We start from the raw sequence: 21,805 nt of genomic DNA, 5'->3' as shown, positions 1-21,805 counted from the left end.
CCTCAAATACAGGCGGAGAACTTTCCCATGCTTTACATTCCCTTACTGTTGGTATGTACAGTAACTCATACCAGCATGGACACCCAAAAACAAGGGGAATTCCCACCTCCCACAATCCAGCCTGGTCCCAACATGAAAGGTGTGCATCCCACGTAAACAAGCATGATGTTGTGTTACCATAAACCATATGTCTCCTCTGTACCCGCCCTCCCTTCCTTCCTGGCCCTTGTCATTAATAGCGGATTAAATAACGCTTACTGAGCCGACATCTGGTGAACACGGCTCCGTCTAAAGGTGTTACTTTTAGAGCCACCTTCCATGTAATTACTTTCCACCAACATCAAAGACCTCGGCCATTCTTTCCATGTTGCGGCCTAATATTTAATGCGCTACAAATTTGTACCAACATTCTTCAGTAATGTCCCTTTGTCTGCTACTGGGTGATAGCTGGTGAGGTGGTGGGAGCCAATTAAAATGCCAGAGCGCTTACTTTACTTTAAGACTATCATCAGGTGAGACTAAAGACAGGCTTCAAACGCTGCTCTGATCAATATTTAAACTTTAACAATGTCTTTGCCTCGAGTGAAGCATTTGAGGTATCTCGGGGTCTTGTTACGAGTGAGGGAAGACAGATCGGCGCAGCATCAGCATTAATGCAGTCGATCTACGTTCCAACCCTCACCTATGGTCATGAGCTTCAGGTAGTGTCCGAAAGAATGGGATTGCAGGTACAAGCAGGCAAAATTAGTGTCCTCCTTAGGGCGGCTGTGCTCAGCCTTAGAGAGAGGGTAAGGAGCTCGGCCATCCGGAGGAGGCTCTGAGTAGAGCCCCTACTCCTTCGCAACGAAGGGAGCCAGTTGAGGTGGCGCCTTCTGTTGGAGCTGTTCCAGGCACGTCCAACTGGGAGGAGACCCGGGGGCAGACCCAGAGCCGGTGGAGGGATTATATATCCCACCTGGCCTGGGAACGCGTTGGGATCCCCCAGGAGGAGCTGAAAAACGTGGCTGGGGAGAGGGAGGCCTGGGTCAACTTGCTTAGCCTGCAGCCACCACGATAATTGGAAGAAAATGGATGGATGGACATTATAATGAATGAAGTGATTATCCATGATTTGGAAGAGTCTACTGAGCATTGTAGCGTCTTTCAGCTTATTGATTTCATTTCTACAGTTCACTATTTGACCAGTTTGATTCATTCTCAGCGCTCTCATCAGCTTCATTTTCAGCAGCAGCAGCTTGAAGCATTACAGAACAAACTTGCTGTTTTCCAACGCTTGAGAGGTTGAGGATACCTTTGGCCAACCAGAGCACAATTACTTCATTCGCTTTTACAGCAGGGCTATTCATCTGTTTAAATATTAATACAAGAGCAATTAATATGTTTTAAGTTGGAGAATAAATTGATTTTAAGCACTGCCACTTTCCCTTAGAGGACAGTTGAAAAATGAAGAGGTTTCTATTGGCAGAAAGGGAAGAAAGTATTCATGAGGTTTTGTTTTTAGTTTAGAAGAGCTTTTAATATCTACAGAGGGAGCTGGTCTTCCACTGCCGTGTTTCTACAACAACCCAGAACTGAAACATCAAACACTCCGGGCTCTGGGGGCGCTGGGTTAGCTCGGTTGGTGGAGCGGGCGCCCCATGTGCGGGGGCTACAGTCCTCGATGCACTGATCGCAGGTTCAACTCCCAGTCTGCCGATCGTTTGGTGCATGTCTTCCCCAACTCTCTCATCCCCACATTTCCTGTCTCTCTTCAGCTGTCCTATGAATGAAGGCAAAAAAACAACAACTAAAACAAAACAAAACACGGGCTCTGGAAAGTGACTTTTGCGTTGCAAGTTAGCTGCCACTGTTGGCTCTCCCATACCTCTTTAAGAGGAGAATGCAGGGAGCTTTTGGTTGCCGTCATAGGCTGTATAAGTAGGGCAACGTAGCCACTCTGACACCCCCCTCATGAACTACCATTTAAAATGCCTTAGTTTAGCATTATGGCTGCCGCCATCTTGGTTTTTAGGGCCAGAAGCGACCATATTTGGACAAGAGGGTGGATAAGCGCTGTTAAATCTCTATCCTGGACATAGGTGGGCATGGTAGCGACCCTAAAACATACTCTGTGTTATAGTCTATTTTAAATGGGACCATTACTTACAATAGTAAGTGGCTGTATTCAGGAAGTCTACTAGCGGTTGAGCCTCAGAGCCATTAGTATAATATTTACTGAGGTGATAAATCAAAGTGAGATGTAGGGTTATTTTCTGGTAGACTTAACATACAATTGGACTTCTTATTACAACCAGTGACGTCACCTCCCTTAATGTACCACAGATTTCACAGTCAGTTCTATTGCAACGCTCTGCATTGTGTGATCATGTGGATGTTGTTGCTTTAAGACCGACGGCTCATGATATAGACATTTAGATGTTGTTTACTGAAAACTGTCCAACATAGCAACAGTGAGTGTGAACGTGTTGAGTTATATACAAATCCATAGATTACACTGACAGCTGTTTCACTGTAAGCCTGAGTGACTGAGTGACTAAATCAGCTGCCTCGGCGTCATTGCAAACTTTACAACAGCGTCACAAGAAGAGGGGCCGTCGCTGACCCCCTCATGATCCTAAATTGGAAGCAGATTTGTTGTTAACATTTACAAACGCTTGTCATCAATGCTGGCATAGCTAAATGTTTAGCACATGAAAGCTGTGTGGAGTGGGAAAAGAGATTTAAAGGAAATTTAGTTGCACATATTCCAGATAAAATGGTGCGCTGAAATCGTTTAAAGGGACAGAAATAAAACGGTGATTAGCAGTAGTTTTAAACTGCTCTGCTGTGCTCTACAATGTTCTGCATGTTTCCCGTGTTGAATCTGAAATGTGCCTTCGTATCTCAGCATATGAAAAGATTTGAACTCCAAACGACATGATTAATTGGTGTTGCGAGTTGAAAGACAAACTGAGCTGCTGACTGATAAGTATGTATCTCCATGCTGCTGTTGACACTGTTTGACTTTGGAGTAGCGGTGAAGTCAATGGATTCATTCATGGGACCTTCTCTCTGGTTGCAGCTGTAGAGGGAGTGCGTGTGTGTGTGTGTGTGAGAGAAAGAGAAAGTCAAAGAGAGAGGGAAAGAGACAGAAAAGGCGGGCGGAGGAGGTGGGGGGACTCGTATTTAACCCGTAACTTGAGAAGCTGATAACAAGGAGAGAATGAGGAATGGGCTTGTGAGGAAGGAGAGTGTGTGTGACAGAGAGGAAAAGACAGTGACACAAAGAAATAAAAGAGCTGAGTCTTTGTTTTAGCTCACGTCCCTTTCCTCCTGATCTCCCTGGGAAATTCAGCTCAATATTTTCTCCCCTTCCTCGTTACTCATGTGTCTCCCTGTTTGGGAGGAGGGTGAAAATGGACTGAACAAGAGGGAGGAGAAAACCCAGGCAGCAGAGAAAGAGAGGGAAATAGCTGTAGCACATAGCCAGACTTTCCCTGCTTATTCAGCGCTGAGTGCTGCACTGCGCCGTTTCCAGTTGTGGGATGTTAAGATTTGCCTTTGGCTGCACTTCTCTCCACTCTCGCGCTCACATAAAGACTCTTTAGACATTTTTATGCTCATTTTCTCCAAGGAGGAGGAGTGTGAGAGGGAGAGACTAGCCAGACCTATTAGCCTGGAGACACACACACCAACTCTCTCTCTCTCTCGTTCTGACACACACACACACTTGTACACTCCTCCAGCTCTGCGCTGCACCAAGGTAACAGTGAGTGGATTTTAGCTTTAGCCGTCTGGTCGGAGTGCAGAGGAAAACCTCTCTGCTGCACGGAGGGGGGAAAAGGGAAAGGACGATGCAGCACTAGCTGGGCAGAGAAAACCAAAGAGTGAAAGAGAGACGACACACACACGCCGAGTGAGACAGGATGGCCACCGCAGTGTTTCAGGTAAGGAGTCTGGTTGTGAGAGGGGGAACACAGCTGCTGCCTGTCTGGTATTTGAGTGCCTGGCTGTCCCAAGTGTTGTGTGTGCTGCGCTCTGTTTCACAGCAAACCCTCCGCAGTGTGGATGTGGATATTTGGTAGGAAGAATGAAAGCTTTGACAGCTCACAGATGTTAAATTCAGGCATGTATGTTACCTGGCATTGGTGGGGTTTATGCATGGCTTCTGTCATGATTTGCATAAGGATTAACGCAGTAGATGTGATGCGTGTTTGTGCGTTGCTGTGGATTTGTGTGTGAAAAAGTGATTAAAATCATGATGTATGTGTAAATGTTTGCAGTCCCCTGCAGCTGGCAGGGATGACAGGAATGTGTGTAAATGATCCTGTAACAGAGATACATCGTAGTGTGTATCAGTGCAGACTTGTTTGTGTTACTGTAATGTAAAGCACTGCTTGTTTCTGTACAGCCTGTGTCTGTGTGTGGTCTCCTCGGCTTACCATGTTCTGTGGTTGGTGGCCCTCGGTCATAGCTGGAATGACAGTGGTGGCGTATGTCTCCTCTTGTTTTCAGCGTTCTTCTTCTCCTCTCCTGCATTCCTGAAAACAATTTGTTGCACTTTTGAGGATACTTTAGTGTGAGCCTGTTTTCATCATACTGTACTTAGCAAACCCTTTCTGACCCGAGATCAAAGCACAGTGTGAAATAAGAGACATTTGTGGTAGAAAGTCATATTTAATCGAACAGGAATGGATTCTGTTTTTCATGAAAGAGAGAAAGTGTGCTTGTGTGTGTGCGTGTGTGTTCGCCTTCTTCCAATGGTTTCAGTGTTGGTGTGTCTGCAGCCATGAACTCAGCCGCAGTGTTTCACAATAGGACCTTGCAAAAGTTGTTGCACAGAAAACATCGCCCCAGGCTTGAGAAAACCCAACAGCACTGGGAATTTTTGGCGCGTTGAGCGAGCTACAATTGCCTCCAATTTGCCTCAAATTGGGGAGAAAGAAATAAGGGCACAGTGTTAGAACACAGGACATGCTCTGGGTTAGTAATGTACGCTGTCAGCTGAGATTTTCAGTGGCTGTCTGCCTTCCTAAAGGATTGATGTTGAGCTGTCAGAAGCACATACACCTTCTATATGAGCTGAGAGTTAAAGTCCTTTGAACATGGCTTTTAAACTTGAAGTTCAATGGAGTGGCTAACACATAATGGAAGCTTCCCAGTTCATTGTTGCGGGTGTCATCTCTGTGATGTTCCAGCTATGGGAGCCTTCTTGCACCAGGCCACTGAGTCAAATCAGTTACATGCCCGGGGTTAACCTGTTAGGGGGCCCCGGGGCGAAGAATTGCCCCCATTGGCCTCTGCACACTTCCCAGAGCTTTGTGCATTGTGTCTGTGTCCTGTCACTTCCAAGTTCACACCATGTACAGTGTGCACAGCAGACTGCATTGTACATGACCGGTTTGGAGACGCAGAAGCTAAACAGGACTCCTATACTGGAGTTGTTGCTTCTTCTTCTTCTTCTTCTTCTTCTTCTTCTTCACTAATATACACCAACTGTTTATCCTTATCAACTAAACTGGGGACTGAGAAGGTTTTGAAACAAGGCCCCACTTCAAGATGAGCGTAGATGACAAATTTGCATTGACACTTTGTTGAGGGCCCAAATCTTCTGAAGTAATTAACATCTGGGTTAGAAATTAAATCAGACAATAGAGCGAGAGTTATTGTTTTAAAGCTCTGTTTTTGGTCTCTACCAATCTATGAACCCATTGGATATCCTCTAACAACAGTTACGCCTCTGGGGGCGACTGCAAAGGGCCTAGACTTCCTCCTCCAACCATTGGTCATTGTTAACAGTCCTAAAGCAACTTAACACATGGGATGTCAGTTGATAGAGAGTATATTGAAAGTGAAATGCTGATGTGTTCAGGGATTGCGTACTGACCAATAAGTGCCAACACAGACTTGTCTTCTGCGTTCAACCAAAGCCTGCTCAAACATGATTGGTCAACACTAGTCGTCCTACAAATGGAACCAAGAACGCTTCCAACACAGATTCTACATTCATATGCAGATATCTGTTAATTAGGTCTGTACCAACTCATGAGTGAAATATTCGTCTCTTGGCTGCTAAATGCTCCGCTGTGTTCATCAGATAGTCGCTAACTGTGCCTGTCTGCTGCCTGACAATGAGCAGGAAGTGTACAGTGCGGTTTAAGAGGTTTTTCTGCAGCTGTCCGGTGTTCCTTAGTCGAGTCGATGTCCACAGAGAGACTAAATCAGAATGGTACCGCTTTGCGAAATTAAAAGAATGAGCTACAATAAGCTAAAACTCTGAATAGAGCCGAGGGCAGGACCTTTATTTGATTTCACACCATCATTTGAGCTATCGTTGATGTATAAAATGAAAGCACCAACACATACTGTGCTGTAATGACATCAGATTTAGTCTGTACGATGTGACACACACATTCCTCAGAAACATTCCTCGCCCAACGTAAATGCACCACAGCTCCGTCCTGCGTGGACAGCGGCAGTACACTTCTGCTCGTGTGGGAACGGTGTACATCCTCTGGCAGCGAGCCCGCGCCGGACTGGATTTCAGAGGAGACATTTTTCATCATTACCATCTGCCAGGGACGCAGTGCTCCACTCAACCCCCCCGTCCCTCCTTTAGGCAACTCATGATAGATGCCTGACCGCAGAAACACACAACCGCACATGCAGTCCGGACAGGCACGTACTGTAGGTCGGGGCTGGGCAGTTTGGGAAGGTGTGTGCTGAGTGACTTACTGTCTGAGTGTGTGTGTGTGAGTTTCTGGGATTAGAGCTAAGGCAGTGGTCCATGACCATATAAAACCACCAGCATGAATTCTCATGCTTCTCTGCTGATGTAATCCTTCCTTGGTGTGTGTGTGTGTGTGTGTGTGTGTGTGTGTGTGTGTGTGTGTGTGTGTGTGTGTGTGTGTGTGTGCTTCAGTCCCTGCAGACACAGCTTTACCTCTTCCATTACTATGTATTGCTTTTTATTGTTTTTCACATTATTACAGAACACTCTCCGGCCGTCACTTTGATAAATGTCTGTCTTTAAGAGTCCTCTTATAAGAGTGGAAGCTTTGTTTCTATTCACATCACCGCACAAACCTCAAGAGGGATAGCTGAACGAGCAGCTAAACCAAACCTTTATTTCCTTCACTCAGTGTTTTAAAGTTGCTCTCCCTGTTCTGTCCATCTGTCAAATCTGTTCTGTCCTCTTTCGTCCCTCCACTTTCCTTTCATCCCTTCAGCCCATTGTTTAAATAGATAAAAAGATTGATAGATGTATGGAAAACTTGGCATTGACTCAAGGGCATTGACGTATTGAAATACACGCAAGTTTCCTCAATGTTATCCTCAAGCACAGGGTTTGCATAAACAGCCAAGGCTAAATCAATACATAGCTTTAAACACATCTAGTCTAAATTAATACAAATTATATTGTATTGTTGGAAGTTCGTCTATCTGCACCAGAGGCTCTGCAGATGAACTGTAATGTCCACACAGCAGTTTATTTATACCCTTTGTCCTCTGGACTAAATGCTGGCGCATACAGTGAACCTGCATAAATAACCTATAGCCGTGCCAGAGCATCATGCCTTACAGTTGGGCTTTTAGTATAATTAATAGCATCCAAGGAGGGCACAATAAAAGCTTCACATTTTCAAGGGTGTTGTATAATGTTTCACTCACGGTGGTTACCTAGTAGGTGGCCTGCAGGTAAGAGAAACTGCTGTCATAGGCCCACAGGAAGGCGTTTAAAGAGCGAATGAAGGAGCATGTCCACACACTAATGCTGCAGTAAAAATGAACAGTGGACCCCTTCAGAATTTACTGCTCTAGGGCCGTTACAGCCCACAAGCATTACGACATGACAAAGCCCACCAACTTGGACCAAAGCGTGACCATCCACTCACTCAGAAGTGATGTAATGTTGTCAGTTTGATAGCTTGGTTCATTCTTCACTTCATTCTGACCAAAATTGTGCATCAAATCCGGTTTGTGTTTCAGACTCTTTGGGTTGGGATCTCTTTGTTGGTTTCCAGTCAAGAAAAGCTGGAATGAAACCACTTCACCACAGTGCTTTCAGTCATTCTCCCCATCTGTCCTTCAGGGAAAGCTGGTGCCAGCACACTCAGACCGAGGCTTTCTTCAGACCCTTACAGTCTAATACCACTTAAATGGAGGAACTACTAATAATACCCCAAAAAAGAGGAACATAACAGTGAAACACTTAATGACGGCTAATCTTTGAAATGACTCCGTGCAATCACACTTAAAGCCTGGTATAATGGGCCTTTTTAAAACAGTGTTTGAATTTTTATAATCAAGGAACGTATCGAGAACCCAACGTTCCCATGGCTTTTCGTATAATTACATTGTTTCCCATTTGCAGCAACAACACCAAGATGGCTGTCTTATCAGTTGCCAAACCAATGGCAATCCACCGTCTTCTTATAACATAGTAAGAGCCTAATGTATTTCTGCTGATGGCCTTGTTTGACCCTCGCAGAGCTCCTTCCTTGAGCACAGATTTGCTTCAAAGCATCATGATGCTTATTGAAGGTGGCTCCTCCAATGAAACTCAGCTGAAGGTTTGTTTTGTGAAGGCCGTGTGGATGGTTTGGATTTGCCAATTTATAGATGTATTTCAGATTTTGATGCCCTGATGCCTGCAGACGCGTGGGCTTTGATGTTGTCCTAAGGGTTGGGGTAGAATCAGGTGCAGCTTTCCTTTGTTTGAATTTCAGCTTCTGGTTAATATCAGTGACCTTCCACCTGGTAAAATAGAGCCAACAGGAAAGTGTTGATGGTTTCTAATTTACATAGAAACTATGATTTTAATGTTTAAACCAATGTCTGCAGGACGGTTAGTTTGGATGTTTTGCAACCTGACCTCACAGAAGTACTTAAAATGACCATGACCTTTTAACACCGGATTACATGTTGGTGGAACACAGGGTGTAAAATTACCTTTGCGCAATATGGACTCAGTGGCAATGCGAAGAGAACCTGCGAGAAGAAACTGAATGCAGTGGAAAGGTTGCAGATCGCTTAGACTTAGGAAGCAAAACTACTTGATCAGGTTAAAAAAAGATCAGATTTGGGTTATAATAAATAATCATGTTTGTAAAGGTATGCATGTTCATTACGTTGTCTTACATACATGACTTAAGTAACTATGTGTTACCTGCAAGCAGGGCTGGGTTTAAAAACTCGATTTTTCCGATTCAAATCGATTCTTATTTGAATGACCCAATATCTATTGATAAATCCGAGATCAATCTTTAAAAATGTTTAAAAACGTGTCTGATCACTCACAATTCTGAGCGCTCCTGAACACAGCACGACTCAGCGCATCCCCTCGAAACACGGTAGTGAGGGAGACATGCCCGGACTTGTTTACTGCAGCTACTATGGATAAATCAGTGATCGCTGACGGACTCTTTTTATTGTGTGTGCGTCCATGAATATGTAAGTTAGTTTTGCACTGATGTTTATGTTACTCTTTTTTGGCCGCGAGTGTATTTTCGGCATGTTGTTATATCTTTCCCTATAACCCCGTGTGGCTTTGTTCTTCGTGCTGTGAGATCTCATGGCCAAATCTTGCGCAAGTTGAAGCCCAGTTTGTTTAATCAAAACTATGAGCCAGATGTACAGACTGAAACTCTGAACTGGAAAAAAGTTCATGAGCTGTCTGATTCATAAAATTGTTAATATTGTGTTGACTGCGGTGTGTTTGTCATGTAAAATAAAAACTATGATGTAACTTCTTTGGGTTATTTGTGCATTGATATTGTAACTGAAAAACTCCTAACACAATATCATAACACGATATAACACGATATCGAATCGAATCAAATCGGGACCTCGTGAATCAGAATCAAATCGAATTGAAAAATCCATATCGATAAGCAGCGCTACCTGCAAGAGGCAAAGTGAACAAGGGAGCTCTGGACATGGGGTGAAAGTCCTGTAGTTTTGTGACCCATACATCACCCCTTACCACCACCTCAAGTGACTTTACCACTATGTATCTATATACCATGTTAGTCTCATCCTCATCCTACTTCATGAAGAAGTGATCTGTCGAAGGATTTGAAGCGTGTCAAGATAAGCTGGTCCTGCCCAACTATCAAGTAAAGACCCATTCTTTAGGTCGGTTAGATTTTTTGGTATCATAGCTAATTTGTAATAAGAATCTTTTTTTGCTTTTAACCCTGTGAGCTTAACCGACCTGTCCTTTGGCTTCTTTCTCAAGTCCCACTTTAAACTTAACGTTTGACTGTAATTCTTTGACGTGCATGTTACAGACAATGTGCCATCACTTTGAATATGTGGTTGATAACATCAGGGCATGCAGCTTCTTTAAGGAATTACGGCAGGTTTGAAGAAGCAGCTCCTGGTCTCCCTGAAGGCCTAAACTTTCATCAAAGATCAATTACGACAACATTCAATCCAAAGACGAGGATGGGCATGTTGTTTTTTCTTACTAAGAACTTTATGAATTTACTGACAAGTGGTAAATATAATTATAAAATGTCCTTCACATTAGCACACTAATCCTCATAAGCCAATAAAATCCAAAGCTTTCAGATGAATTTTATGCTCAAGCGACGGACAAAGCATGAAATTAGTTAGTTTTTTCAGTGAAATCAATTAAAAACCTCAGTGAAGCTGCAGTTTGTTTCTAAATGACTGAGCATCCATGTGAACACTATGTGAAGTATGTGCCCTGTGTGTGTGTGTGTGTGTGTGTGTGTGTGTGTGTGTGTGTGTGTGTGTGTGTGTGTGTGCCAGCAGTCGGCTGGAAGGGTGGAGAGGTTGTTTTTTTCTCCTTCTTATCAAACCTCCGTGTCTCTCTGAGGAATGTTTATGGAAAGCAGACCTGCTTCCTTGGTTTTGCCAGAGAGCGTTCATATTGTTGTTTGCTTTACATGGCTGATTGATGGGGGGGTTGGGGTGGGGGGGCTCGGACCATACAGAAACACAGGAAACATCGGTGCCAGGTTCCCCGAATCTCACTGAGCAGCTGAGACCTAATGACCGCAGTGCTAAAAGACGAGGAGACGTTTGTCTGGACTTAACACTTTGTGTTTACGGCTTTGTTACGTCTCTTCTTCTTTTGGTACTTTTATATTTCTGCATCAAAATAAGGCGTCGAAAACATATTGAAACAGCTGTGTAAATGCTAGAAATTAAAATGTAATGTTCTTGATAGTTTTTCCGAGCTTGGATATGACCTGTTAATGGCAGTGTTGATTTAGCCTTCGCAGGCACATTATTAATATTTATTACAGTAATATTTGTGCTGGAAACAGTGCAGCAGTGATTAATCCTTGCAGAAGCATGGTTATGCAGATTGCATCAATATTTTTTCACTGGATCTCAAATGCATATTGAAATAAACAAAATATAGAAAACATTATGGAAAATGATTTCTTACATAATCTCTCGTCTCACATTCCACATTCAGCTGTTGATGCACGATGAGAAACATTCTGCAGATAAAGGGGGAGTTGAAAGAGAGAGATAGATAAGGAAGCGGAGGAGAAGAGATGCATAGCGGGAAGGACCGTGAGAGACTTTGGTGGGATTAAATGTGAAACTCAAACCCGCCCATCCGTCCGTCATGACAGACAGCAGTGTGTGTAGGTGTGAGGCTGAGTTATTGTGGCAGTTGCCTGTAAGATCCGTGCATGTTAACATCAGCGTGTAAAAATCTCCTCCTGAGTCAGAGTTACAGCTCGTCGTGTCGAGGTGTGTTAAATGTCAGCATGGTTCACTCTGAGCAGAGGCTCGCCTCAGCTTGTCTAGTTTCCCTCCAGAGAACAACCTGCTGCCTTCGCAGGCCGAGGCACTCGCAGTCGGTAAAGCTGAAAAGAAAGCAGCTGTTGTGGTTCAAGCTCTCACTAAATATGGTGATATGAAGGAGTGAAATGGTATCAGGCCCAAAGATCAAACTGAAAGACTGCGATCACCACAAGGTCTGTTATTACGTCGCTGTTCTGGAGCTTTCAATCATATCACATGATCCTTATCTGAAGTCAGAACTGCCCAGTTCAGATAAACTGTGTCCCAATTCAGGGGCTGCGTCCCTTTGAAGGACGATTTCAAGGCTGATTACGTCACAGTGGTGCGTCAAACGCTGTCCAATTTCGAAGTCTCCTTCAGACGTCTGTCTTTTCCCGGGTCACGAAGGATCCATCGGGTGCATCCTTCATGGCCCAACCTATCCTGATATTCATTGCGCGATTTAAACGAGACGGCGGACTCTGAAACGGCCGAGGAATAAACTTTACATGTTTGTTTTTAGTTTCAAATCAATCGAATAGTTAGAGATACAAATGTTAAAACATGAAAGGGGCCTTGAAACTTCAAATTTAAAATATTAGGTTAAATTACGTGAATTTAGTTATGATAGCCCGCTAGCTACCTGTTGCTAGGCGACAGGATGGGCGTTTGGTGATGCGAGGGTAAGGGTGGGAACAGCTGGTGACACAAACAGGAAATCCTCCGTAGACCAGACCATCTCATTTCAGTTTGGCATTAGCGGTCTAAGAACGAATGACTCGTCTTCGTAGCCCGCGTGCTTTGAAGGAAGCAGCCCCTGAATTGAGACACAGCTATCGAGATGCATCCACCAGAGGGGAAAACAGATTGCGCTACAATATACAAACAAAGAAGAAGAATGGAACACTAACAAAATGCCTGTAGGAGAAAAGGGTGTACTGACCACCTCAATACTGTCTCTCTTCTCCTTACCTCCTGTTTTGGCCCGTTTCCACTTTTATCCTCTTCAAAGCTTTTTTTTTTTTCTTCTTTTGGGTTCTTTTAAAAACTGAGTTCTTCCTTTTTTATCTCACCAATTTGCATATTTTAGGCATTTTTCTGTCATTACCTAGCAGACAAAAGGGAGGATGAGTAACCTTCATGTAATACAGGTTTAATAGAGCCTCCTGTGTGGAGGTTTGCAGATGTAAAGAGCTCACACAATTGAACATTATGTCGAGGTAACCATTTTTTTAATAACAATTGAACAATGCGACCAGGTAATGAATATTCTATGATGTGATTGAAAGCTTCATGGAAGCTGCTAAATGGACCTCGTGGTGAGATAATGACATCTCTTTTCTTCAGTCTGTCCTCAGGAGCACATTATGCTGACAGAAGATTATGGTTATGCTTGTGGCAAATTCCTGCACTGTAGCATGTTAAATATTAGTGTGCACAGTTCCCACAATAACTGTCATAACCACAATATCATATAGTGTGGTTATTTTTCTGTGTGTTTAAGGGTACAGAGGAAGGCATGAATCAAAATGTTCAATCAGTCTGTGTTCATATCTGCTCTGGCAGTCAGTGCTGAGGTTTAAGGGAAACTTTATAGTTCCTTTATGTTAAAAGATACATTTTTCTTATTGTTACTCAGCTCTGATGCTCTGCTCTCGCTGTGCAGAAGTTTGAAAATAGAAGATATTCACCTTCATCTGCTGAAGTTTATCTGTGCTCGCCTTGAATTTGAGTTGGAGACGCATTCCTGCGCGATGATTTGTGACATGACGGCTACACTATAAAAAAGTAAAGGAACAGATATAATATAAATGTTTTATTGCCAAAATGGTACCGCCAACAAAAGAACTGTGCGTGCTTGTATTTTTTTCGAGACAGGAGACATCAAGCGAACGTAATCCACACGGAAAACATCATCTAGCTTCACAAAACCTCACTCTGTGCCAGACCAGGTGTGTTATTATCAGGAGTGTCGTTTAGTAGCCGACCCTGCTCCAGCATGAAAGCTACATGTGTGCTGGGATAATTGAAACCTCAATGGACTGAGAAGTACATGCAATTTAGAGAACTTTTATTGTGAAAAATTATCCTGTTCGTCTTCAAACATCTCTGGAGGAGGCTTCTTTTCCCTGACTGACCCCGGCTCTCTCGCCTCTCTCTGGCTCGCAGTCCTTCCTACATCACTTCTCTGTTACTTACATCCCCTGAGCGTGAGCAGATGTCCGATGACATCATGTGGAAAAATGTTTTCATCTTAACATTGTCACTAAGATACAACATTGGGAGAGACTAGAAGTCATTTTTCGTAGACGTCATGTTTTCCCTGCTTCTTGTCTTGTAGCTAAGCTAAGCTAAACACTTCACGTTTGTCTGCGCTGTACTTACAGACATGGAACTAATATTGATCTTTGTGTCAGGGAGAGACGGCAAACAAGCAAATTGCCTAAAATGTGAAAGAGTTGCTTCAGCGTGTTTTGGGATTGGCAGTGAAAAAAGCTTTAAATTGGGTTGTTTCCTGTTGAAAACAGAAGAGTGGAAAAACAAGCAGCTCTTTAAGCAAGGAACTCTTCACCCCCCTCAAACCCTGATTCTTCATGGCTGCCTTCTTCTCTCGCCCACGCCCTCCCCCCCTCTTCCTCCTCCACGGCTTGGCCCGGTGCCAGACAGTGAGAGCCATGCTAAATGTGTAAATTAGCGTGCTGGTAAATACCGGCTCTGAGCTGAAAGGGCCTGGGAAGGGAACGTGACCCCCGCTGTAACTCTGGAACAAAAGAAACAAGCCGTAGCTTCTCCCCTCTGCGCGCCGTCAGTCCTGTCCAACAGAGCCGGGCTGAGCGTGAGCAGGCGCTCCGGGCGGCTGAGGGGCCACTTTGAGTCGCGGCCGTGGAGAAGAAACATGGCAGGGACACGTAGAGGCTGTCAGATCCCTCTGGGGCTCGAGTTACTCACACATGTACAGGAGAACATAAAGTGTGTATTTTATCTTGACGTTTATGTGATCTACAACAGTTTGATCTCTGTTGTGTTGTTAGCTACTGCAGTGATGTGGATCTTAATCTTTATAGTGTACAGCACATACTGTATGTACAGGAGCAGCACAGAGGATCAGGGCTGCAACTAAAGACTGTTTTGATCGTCGACTAGACATCGATTAATGAAACGATTAATCAACTAATCGGATAATGAACTGCACAATTACTTAATGGCTCTTATTGAACTACCAGCTTTAAATGTAGATGGAGGTTCTTTTAAGCAAAAAACTAAAAGATGACTTTGTTCAAAAATATGTTGGCTGCTGATTTGGCTCCTACTGATGCAAAAGATCAATAAAAGATCCAATGTCGAGTTTTTGTCAAAAAACCAAGAACAGACAAAGTGCTGATTTGAAAAATACATCAATTGCACAAGTCCTACAAGTATCGTGCCCTATTACGAGTCTTGCAGACGCTTTTCTTTGCAGCGTTGAGAGTGAAATGCTGCCAGACTCCAGAAGTGTTAGGATGCGATGGTGTTGCATCTGCCGCAGCCATTTTGCTATGTTTTGTTTACCTGTCGCTTCCCAGTCGCCGATTTGCACGCACAACTCTTAGAGATAGTAAAGACATGAGATGGCTCACCCCTCAGCATTTCAGCTCCAGAAAAGGATGTTATATCCGCGCACAGCATGAACAACATGCGCATTGACGTAACCGACTATTATCGACAATTAAATTTGTCAACAATGTTGACGAATCATTGCTCCCCTACTTAGGATGTGCACACACACACTTCTGCAAGTCATTTAATTTAACATTTATTTTGTTTCTCAGTGCAGAAGTCGAATTAAGTAGAACAAAGTGTTGCATATTCAAGTTCTTTCTTTCATGTGATGAGGAATAAGTAAATAGATAAAAAGAGGTTTAACATTTAATTAGTTTTTAATTAGTTTTTGTGCAAAGGTGACATCTACAAATGACATTACCAAAAAACTCAAAGATGTTAAGTTTACCTTCATATAAAACAGAGAAGAGCAGCTAAACCTCTCACAGAGAAGCTGGAACCAGAGGTTGTTTGGTGATCTTAAACGATAAATGAGTAAAAGTATCATGAAAATAGTTGGTTTAGTTTGGCTCTCAGGATCTGTACTGTATAGAAGACAGCACACTCGAGTAGTCATAGTATGCACGCTCATACGAAACAGACACAAAACACTCACACACGCTCTGCTGTTCCTGAAGAGGTTCTTTAGCTCTGACACATAAATCAGCGGCACTGAGACAGGGACCCGTGTTTGGAGACCGCCGTTCTGTCGTGTTCATGTCCTGCAGTCCAATCTGCTCAATAAATCTGACATCTTCCACAACTTTCCCTGGAGTCAAACAGGAGCCATAACTTTAACAGAGACGGAGACAGGAGAGGGAAATAGAAGTTGAAACGCACAAAGTGACAACTGGAGCATGGACACAGAGATCCCAGTGAATGATCGTTCAGTGCACACGAAGTACATGCATCTAAATGATTACAGCAGATACAAACACTGATAGGGCACAGGCACTTGGACCAGAGCTTTCCCATCATTCCTTCATGCTTTGAAAATATCCCAATAAGTCCATACAAACCTGCACTCTGGCACACTCCAGCACCACGGCGGCAGTGAGGCCTTCTGTTACTGGTTACAGCTCACAAATTGAATTTGCACAGTGAATAGTTCTGCTGGGATGTGCCAGATGCAGGGAGCTGGATAAACATAAAAGCACTCGGGGCAGCCGTGTGTTTATATGCCAGCACAGAGGGCCAAAGAGCGGCCCCCATGATCTTTCCACGGTGGAAACAAGCTTACCTGCATAGCAATCATTTTACTGCTTGGGATGTGCGTTTATCTGCCATGATTTATCTCCCTACTGTTTGATTTTCTGACAAAAACATTCAGATTTATAGACAAAAGCATAGCAGAGATTTCACTGCACGCTGTTTGGCCAAATAATCATTGCGTTCATCATTTATTCAAGGCTCTACTCCGCTCACGTCATTAGCGAGCTGCATTAACATAATAAGACCTGGGAGCCTGACATCAGTTACATAACGCGGCTGTGTCTGGAGTGTGTCAGTAGCTAGCAGGGAGCTGACTGCATGTGAACGCTGTCCTGCAAGCCAGAGATGTCTGACATGGACTTTTGTCTGCAGGAAATGGGCCCTTGTTTAATGCAGTTAACACAAGCATGTACGGAATGCAACAACACAATTATTCTTTATTATATTACACTCATTTGAATACTCCCGATAGCATCAACAGACAGGCCTCCTCCCCACGCACCGCAGAGCACGGACAAAGGCTTTGTGTCGGTTTTCATCCAAACACAAACGTGATTCAGAAGCAGCCGCTTGCACCGAGTCCAATGCTTTTTACTTTTATGGATTGTTTCCATGCTTTGGTTCAGATGTATAAATATACATTTAAGTACGGTTCTCTGGGCCACTGGTATGTTCTGATCCTGTCTTGTGATAGCTTAAATATACACTAACATGAAAGGCCTGGTATGAGAGTATCGCATTAAGACAGACTTTGAAAAATCTGTACTTTTATCCTTTTGTATACTTGCAAAAAACAAGACCGCACAGCCATGTGACAGCAGTGTGAGGTTGAACGTAGGGACAGTGTTGCTTTGAGCAAAAGGCTAACTATAGTGTTCTAATAGACTCAGTTGACAATATGCTTACTTGCTGAGGTTAAAGAGCAGCTCCAGTCATGTTTTAAGACGTATAAAATGCTCTGCTTGAAACAATAAACTGCATCTGATACGTTTGTTCTGCAAAATACGTTTAATAAACTTGTCAAAATTCTCCCAAGGCATCTGCTCCTTCTGCCTCATTAAAAAGTGAATCTGCATAGATCCCGCCCGCTACGCACATTTCCAACAGCTCCCTCTGTTGCGAAAACAAAACACGTCTCTGCCATCGTTTAGTGGCAACTTGTTGAAACTTAGCTAGCTGGAAATGTAGTGATGACTAGTAGTAACGTTAACGTTTGTAGTCAGGAGGACAGTTACAGCTCACTCATCGCCGAAGTGGTTGCCATTTGTTACACATAATGATGTGCATAGCATCATCCCGTCCATTAATGGGATTGGCTCCTTAGGTTTGTGACGTCTCAAACCTGCCAATCTGAAAACGTGTTGTTCAGCCTGTCCTTGGTACACTGCAGTTTAAAAGCAGACAGGCCCAGCCATGGAGATGATGCTGATGTTGTCCCTGATGTGTCTTGTAGCACATGAAGAACACCACATGGAGATGTTTACAAGGTTAAACACTGCTCTTTAAGAAGGTTAAATGTCAAGATGTTTAAACAATTTTAGTTTAATGTGGTGCCATGCTAACGCATGCTTATAAGCAAAAAAACACAAGTACAGCTGAGGCCTTTAGATTTGTTGTTTAACAAATTTGGTCATAAACCAAAATGTTGGACAAACTTTACCTGGTTACACTGGATCAAAAATCAAGTTGTCCTGAGAGGAACATGGATGTCTGTTTCACATTTTGTTGCAGAAGTTATTTTGACATTTTGCTCAAAAACAACAAGTGAACCTCAGTGTGGCACTGATGGAAATCAGAAGATCACCAAAGTCACCAACTGTCCCAACTTTCATGGCAATCTATCTAATAGTTGTTTAGTCCAGACCATAGGGACCTCTGGAGCTAGCTGTCAGCATGGCTAAAAGTCATGTCATGAGTGACAATCTGCAACTAATGTGAGCCATATTACCTCTGTCCACGCATACCTTTCAGATAATATGTATTTTTCAGGAGTATTTTTCACCTTGTGGTTTCCCACTGACTGACCTGTGGCTAGCCCACTGCTAAGTGCTTACCTTTACTCTGCCTTTAGATAAATATTCCCTGTGGTTACTGGGAGATCTTGGCTGGTAAAGTAGTTCCTCTCAAGCAACAAGTTAAGAGGCAACTGCTTAGCATGAGTGAGAATGTGAGCTATTCAGAAGTGGGCAGACTACCTCCCCGCTCAATCTGACCTTTACATCAGAGCTTTTATTACACTGGCGTCATCGACTAACTTGGCATCAATGCTATCTCAAACATGATTAACTGTGTTTAGTGCAAATGACATGTATGCATTCAGTTAGACATGACATTCAGCTAAATGTCATTTGCCAAAGTCTTTGATGTTTGTTCATGAAGTGCTCATTGTGTTCTGTTTTGTTTGCGAGCACACTGTCATAAAAAAAAACACATTTCTTGATGACATTTCCTTTATACTCTCACAGTGCACTTTGTCTGAATGTTTGAATGAAAGGTTGCCCTGTCAAAGTAGTTTTCTTTGTATTCATCCACATAGTTTAATGGTGCCTTAATGGAGCAAAACAACAATGGGACTTGAGTGTAACGAGTGTTTGGCCACGAGGTACGACTAGCGTTCCAGTTTGAAGACACACAGTGACAGTTTCTGATTCTTTGAGAGGATTGAGTCCCTACAAGTTATCTAACTGCATAAATTGTCTTTTCCATTCAAATATTTGCAAATAAAAAGTAACAAGGTATTCTTCCTAGTGTGTGTCTGCGTGTACGTGGTTGGTCAACAGCACAGATTTGAGATAGAAATTGGATGCAGCCAACAAAGTCGTCCACTTCTGAAGCCTTGATTTTTGCCGTTTTGACTGTAGCCATCTTGTTGCGATCAGAAGCGGCAAGATAAGGATAAGAAACTGGATACCAATTACTTTGTCTCTATCTTGTTTGATAGGTAGCTTTGGTAGCGTCTTGTCAATCCCAGGTCGCCATGCCCTAAAGCATTTCCTGCTTTAACATCTATTTGACTCTCAATGAGACCTAGTTTACAAATAATCATGCTGTCTTGAAGAAAACTTCACAAGACAACAAACCATACTCTGGTTTCTTCTACCAGGATGTTTCTTTTGCAAACACGTAAACAGGATCCTCTGATAACTTGAAGCTTGTGTGCATGCTAACTATTCAGTGAATAGCGACTGCAGGTGGACTGGCTGTCTACGACTTGTGAGGCTGCATCAGGTGAAAACACTGACCAGGCCTAAGAAGGACGAGAAGGCGCGGGGGCCTCCTAAAGAAGAATGGCATGTCGTTGTGTGTACAGTGATAAGGATGCTGGAGTAGGAATGGGGTTTGGGGGACTGGAGGGGGTCATGGGAGGGTTGGAATAACTTGTAATGGATGTGATTTGAGCCAGACAGAGATACTGTATCCTGTCAACTCAGGACATACTCCACCTTGCCAGACTTAAAAAACAGAGACGCATTCCTCCGGGATGCCATCATTCAAGTATCTGTTGATACACAGGACGTGTTGGGCAACTGTGACAGAAAGCAGTCACTGAGAACCATGACGAGCACGTTAAATGCGTATAGGTTCTTCCTTTGGCCTCAGTTTTACCTCGACTTTGTATTTTTCATGTCACAAATTTGCACAGGAGGGTTTTATAGAAGATCTGATAGTCCGTGTGTGTTTGAGCATGTCTTGTCTTTTGGCACTGCCTCTTTTCCTATCAGTGTATCAGCTGCTTCGACGGAAAGAAGGGACACAAATATGTCATCTGATAAAGGACATTTCCTGTTTAGAGTTTACATTCCTGTATTCCAGATAGAATAACTGCTGTAAGTTTCCATACTATTCTACTGACTCATGGTGACTCACTCAAACGCCACTCGGTGAATCTAATCAACCATCTTAACATCACAATGACACTGAGTTTGTTTTAAACATCTAAAGCATACTACCCCTCACGCCCAACCAAGCTTCTGAGCGAGACTAGACTAGGTTTAAATTCAAGCCTGGCCAATAAATTAGCTGGACAGATCTGTAAAACTATTTTGCATATATCGATACATATCAGTGTTTACTGTACGCAAGGCAATACGTGGGACCCATGTGCTATGATCTGACGTCGATATAGCCTTTGAGAGTGACAGTGAGCTTGTCAGGTTTTCCAGTGTAGCCAGTGGTTAGCGATGAAGCACTTCCTGCCAAATAGCATCAGGTTACGGGCGTTACTTCTTCTGGTGCGATCTCTCTCGGGATGGTATTACAGCAGATTGTGATCCGCTCCTTCGCTCTCCACAAGGACTGTTTTTCCTGCATACACAAATCCTACTGATTCGTGAATGGTCAATATGACTCCAACTCCAAACGTACGACGAGTGGAAACCAGAACAGTTCCTGTACTAAGATCAGGTCCTGTGAGTAAATACGCATTAGACTACCTGTTGGAGCTTGTTGCCTGGTTTTTAGTAGCTCGCCGAGGTTCACAGACTAAATGCACCTTGAAAGCCTCTTCCAACTTCAATTCAATCAAATACACAGATGTCTCGCCCCCTCCAATACAAAATAATAAGATAGGCCGATCAGCTGTCAGTAAAAAACCGCAATGTTGCAGCAACCTCCATCGACAGGTCGGGTCAGTTATGCTGTACGCTAGTTAAGCTAAAGTGAGGAGTTCGGTGCTGTTAGCCTGTTTAGCCAGATTTATGATGGACAGTGAAGGTGGCCACGCCAAGAAAAAGCCTAAAACATACTATTTCCATGGGGAGTGGGAAAGCAAGCTTTTATTCACGATTTTATTTATATGCCTCATCTGTGGTACCAACGTTTCAGGTGACAAAATAATCAACATGGGGCGCCACCAGCAATGACAGCGATGTAATGCAAGTAGCTCTTGGCCACTTTCAGTTTTTCAAAGTAGCTCTCAGATGAGAAAAGGTTGGAGACCCCTGCATCAGGCAATAGGCAACAATACATGTAGTAGAGAAATGTAAAGAATATGGTCAGCTAATTTAGAAACAGTGAAACTGATTTCTTTAAATGTGTCAGTCTCCAAAGTCTAAAAACAGTTGGGCTACCGTGATGTGCACGAGCCTTCTGCATGTTTTCTCTTTTTGGGAGAAGCATAATGACATGGGCATTGAAACAATTTTTTTTCTCACAACTTGGAGGTTTAATTTTAAAAGTTGTAAACCGTGGTATTGCGTCTCTAGGTAGTCTTTAAAATATGAACTGAACTAAGTGGAGTTATGTTCTGCATGAGGGTAACTCC

The 21,805-nt window shown here is 43.3% G+C and overlaps 1 protein-coding gene across 9 annotated transcripts in view; it reads left to right on the top strand.

Annotated features, from left to right (window-relative positions):
• tns1b (tensin 1b) overlaps window positions 1-21,805 on the top strand; it is a 177,978-nt gene that overhangs the window by 71,896 nt on the left and 84,277 nt on the right. The window contains exon 1 of one of the 9 annotated variants that reach the window (XM_069662595.1): window positions 2,926-3,926. The exons of the other annotated variants lie outside the window; for them this stretch is intronic. Within the exon in view, the coding sequence (XP_069518696.1) occupies window positions 3,906-3,926 (21 nt within the window). The 5' untranslated portion in view covers window positions 2,926-3,905. Of the gene's footprint in view, window positions 1-2,925; window positions 3,927-21,805 lie in introns of those variants that run through there. 9 annotated transcript variants of the gene reach the window in all.

This window comes from Semicossyphus pulcher, unplaced genomic scaffold, assembly GCF_022749685.1.
Source record: "Semicossyphus pulcher isolate SPU_LCO1_2020_fin unplaced genomic scaffold, fSemPul1.0.p SCAF_15, whole genome shotgun sequence".
NCBI lineage: Eukaryota > Metazoa > Chordata > Actinopteri > Labriformes > Labridae > Semicossyphus > Semicossyphus pulcher.
This window is presented reverse-complemented; position numbering and strand designations above follow the sequence as displayed.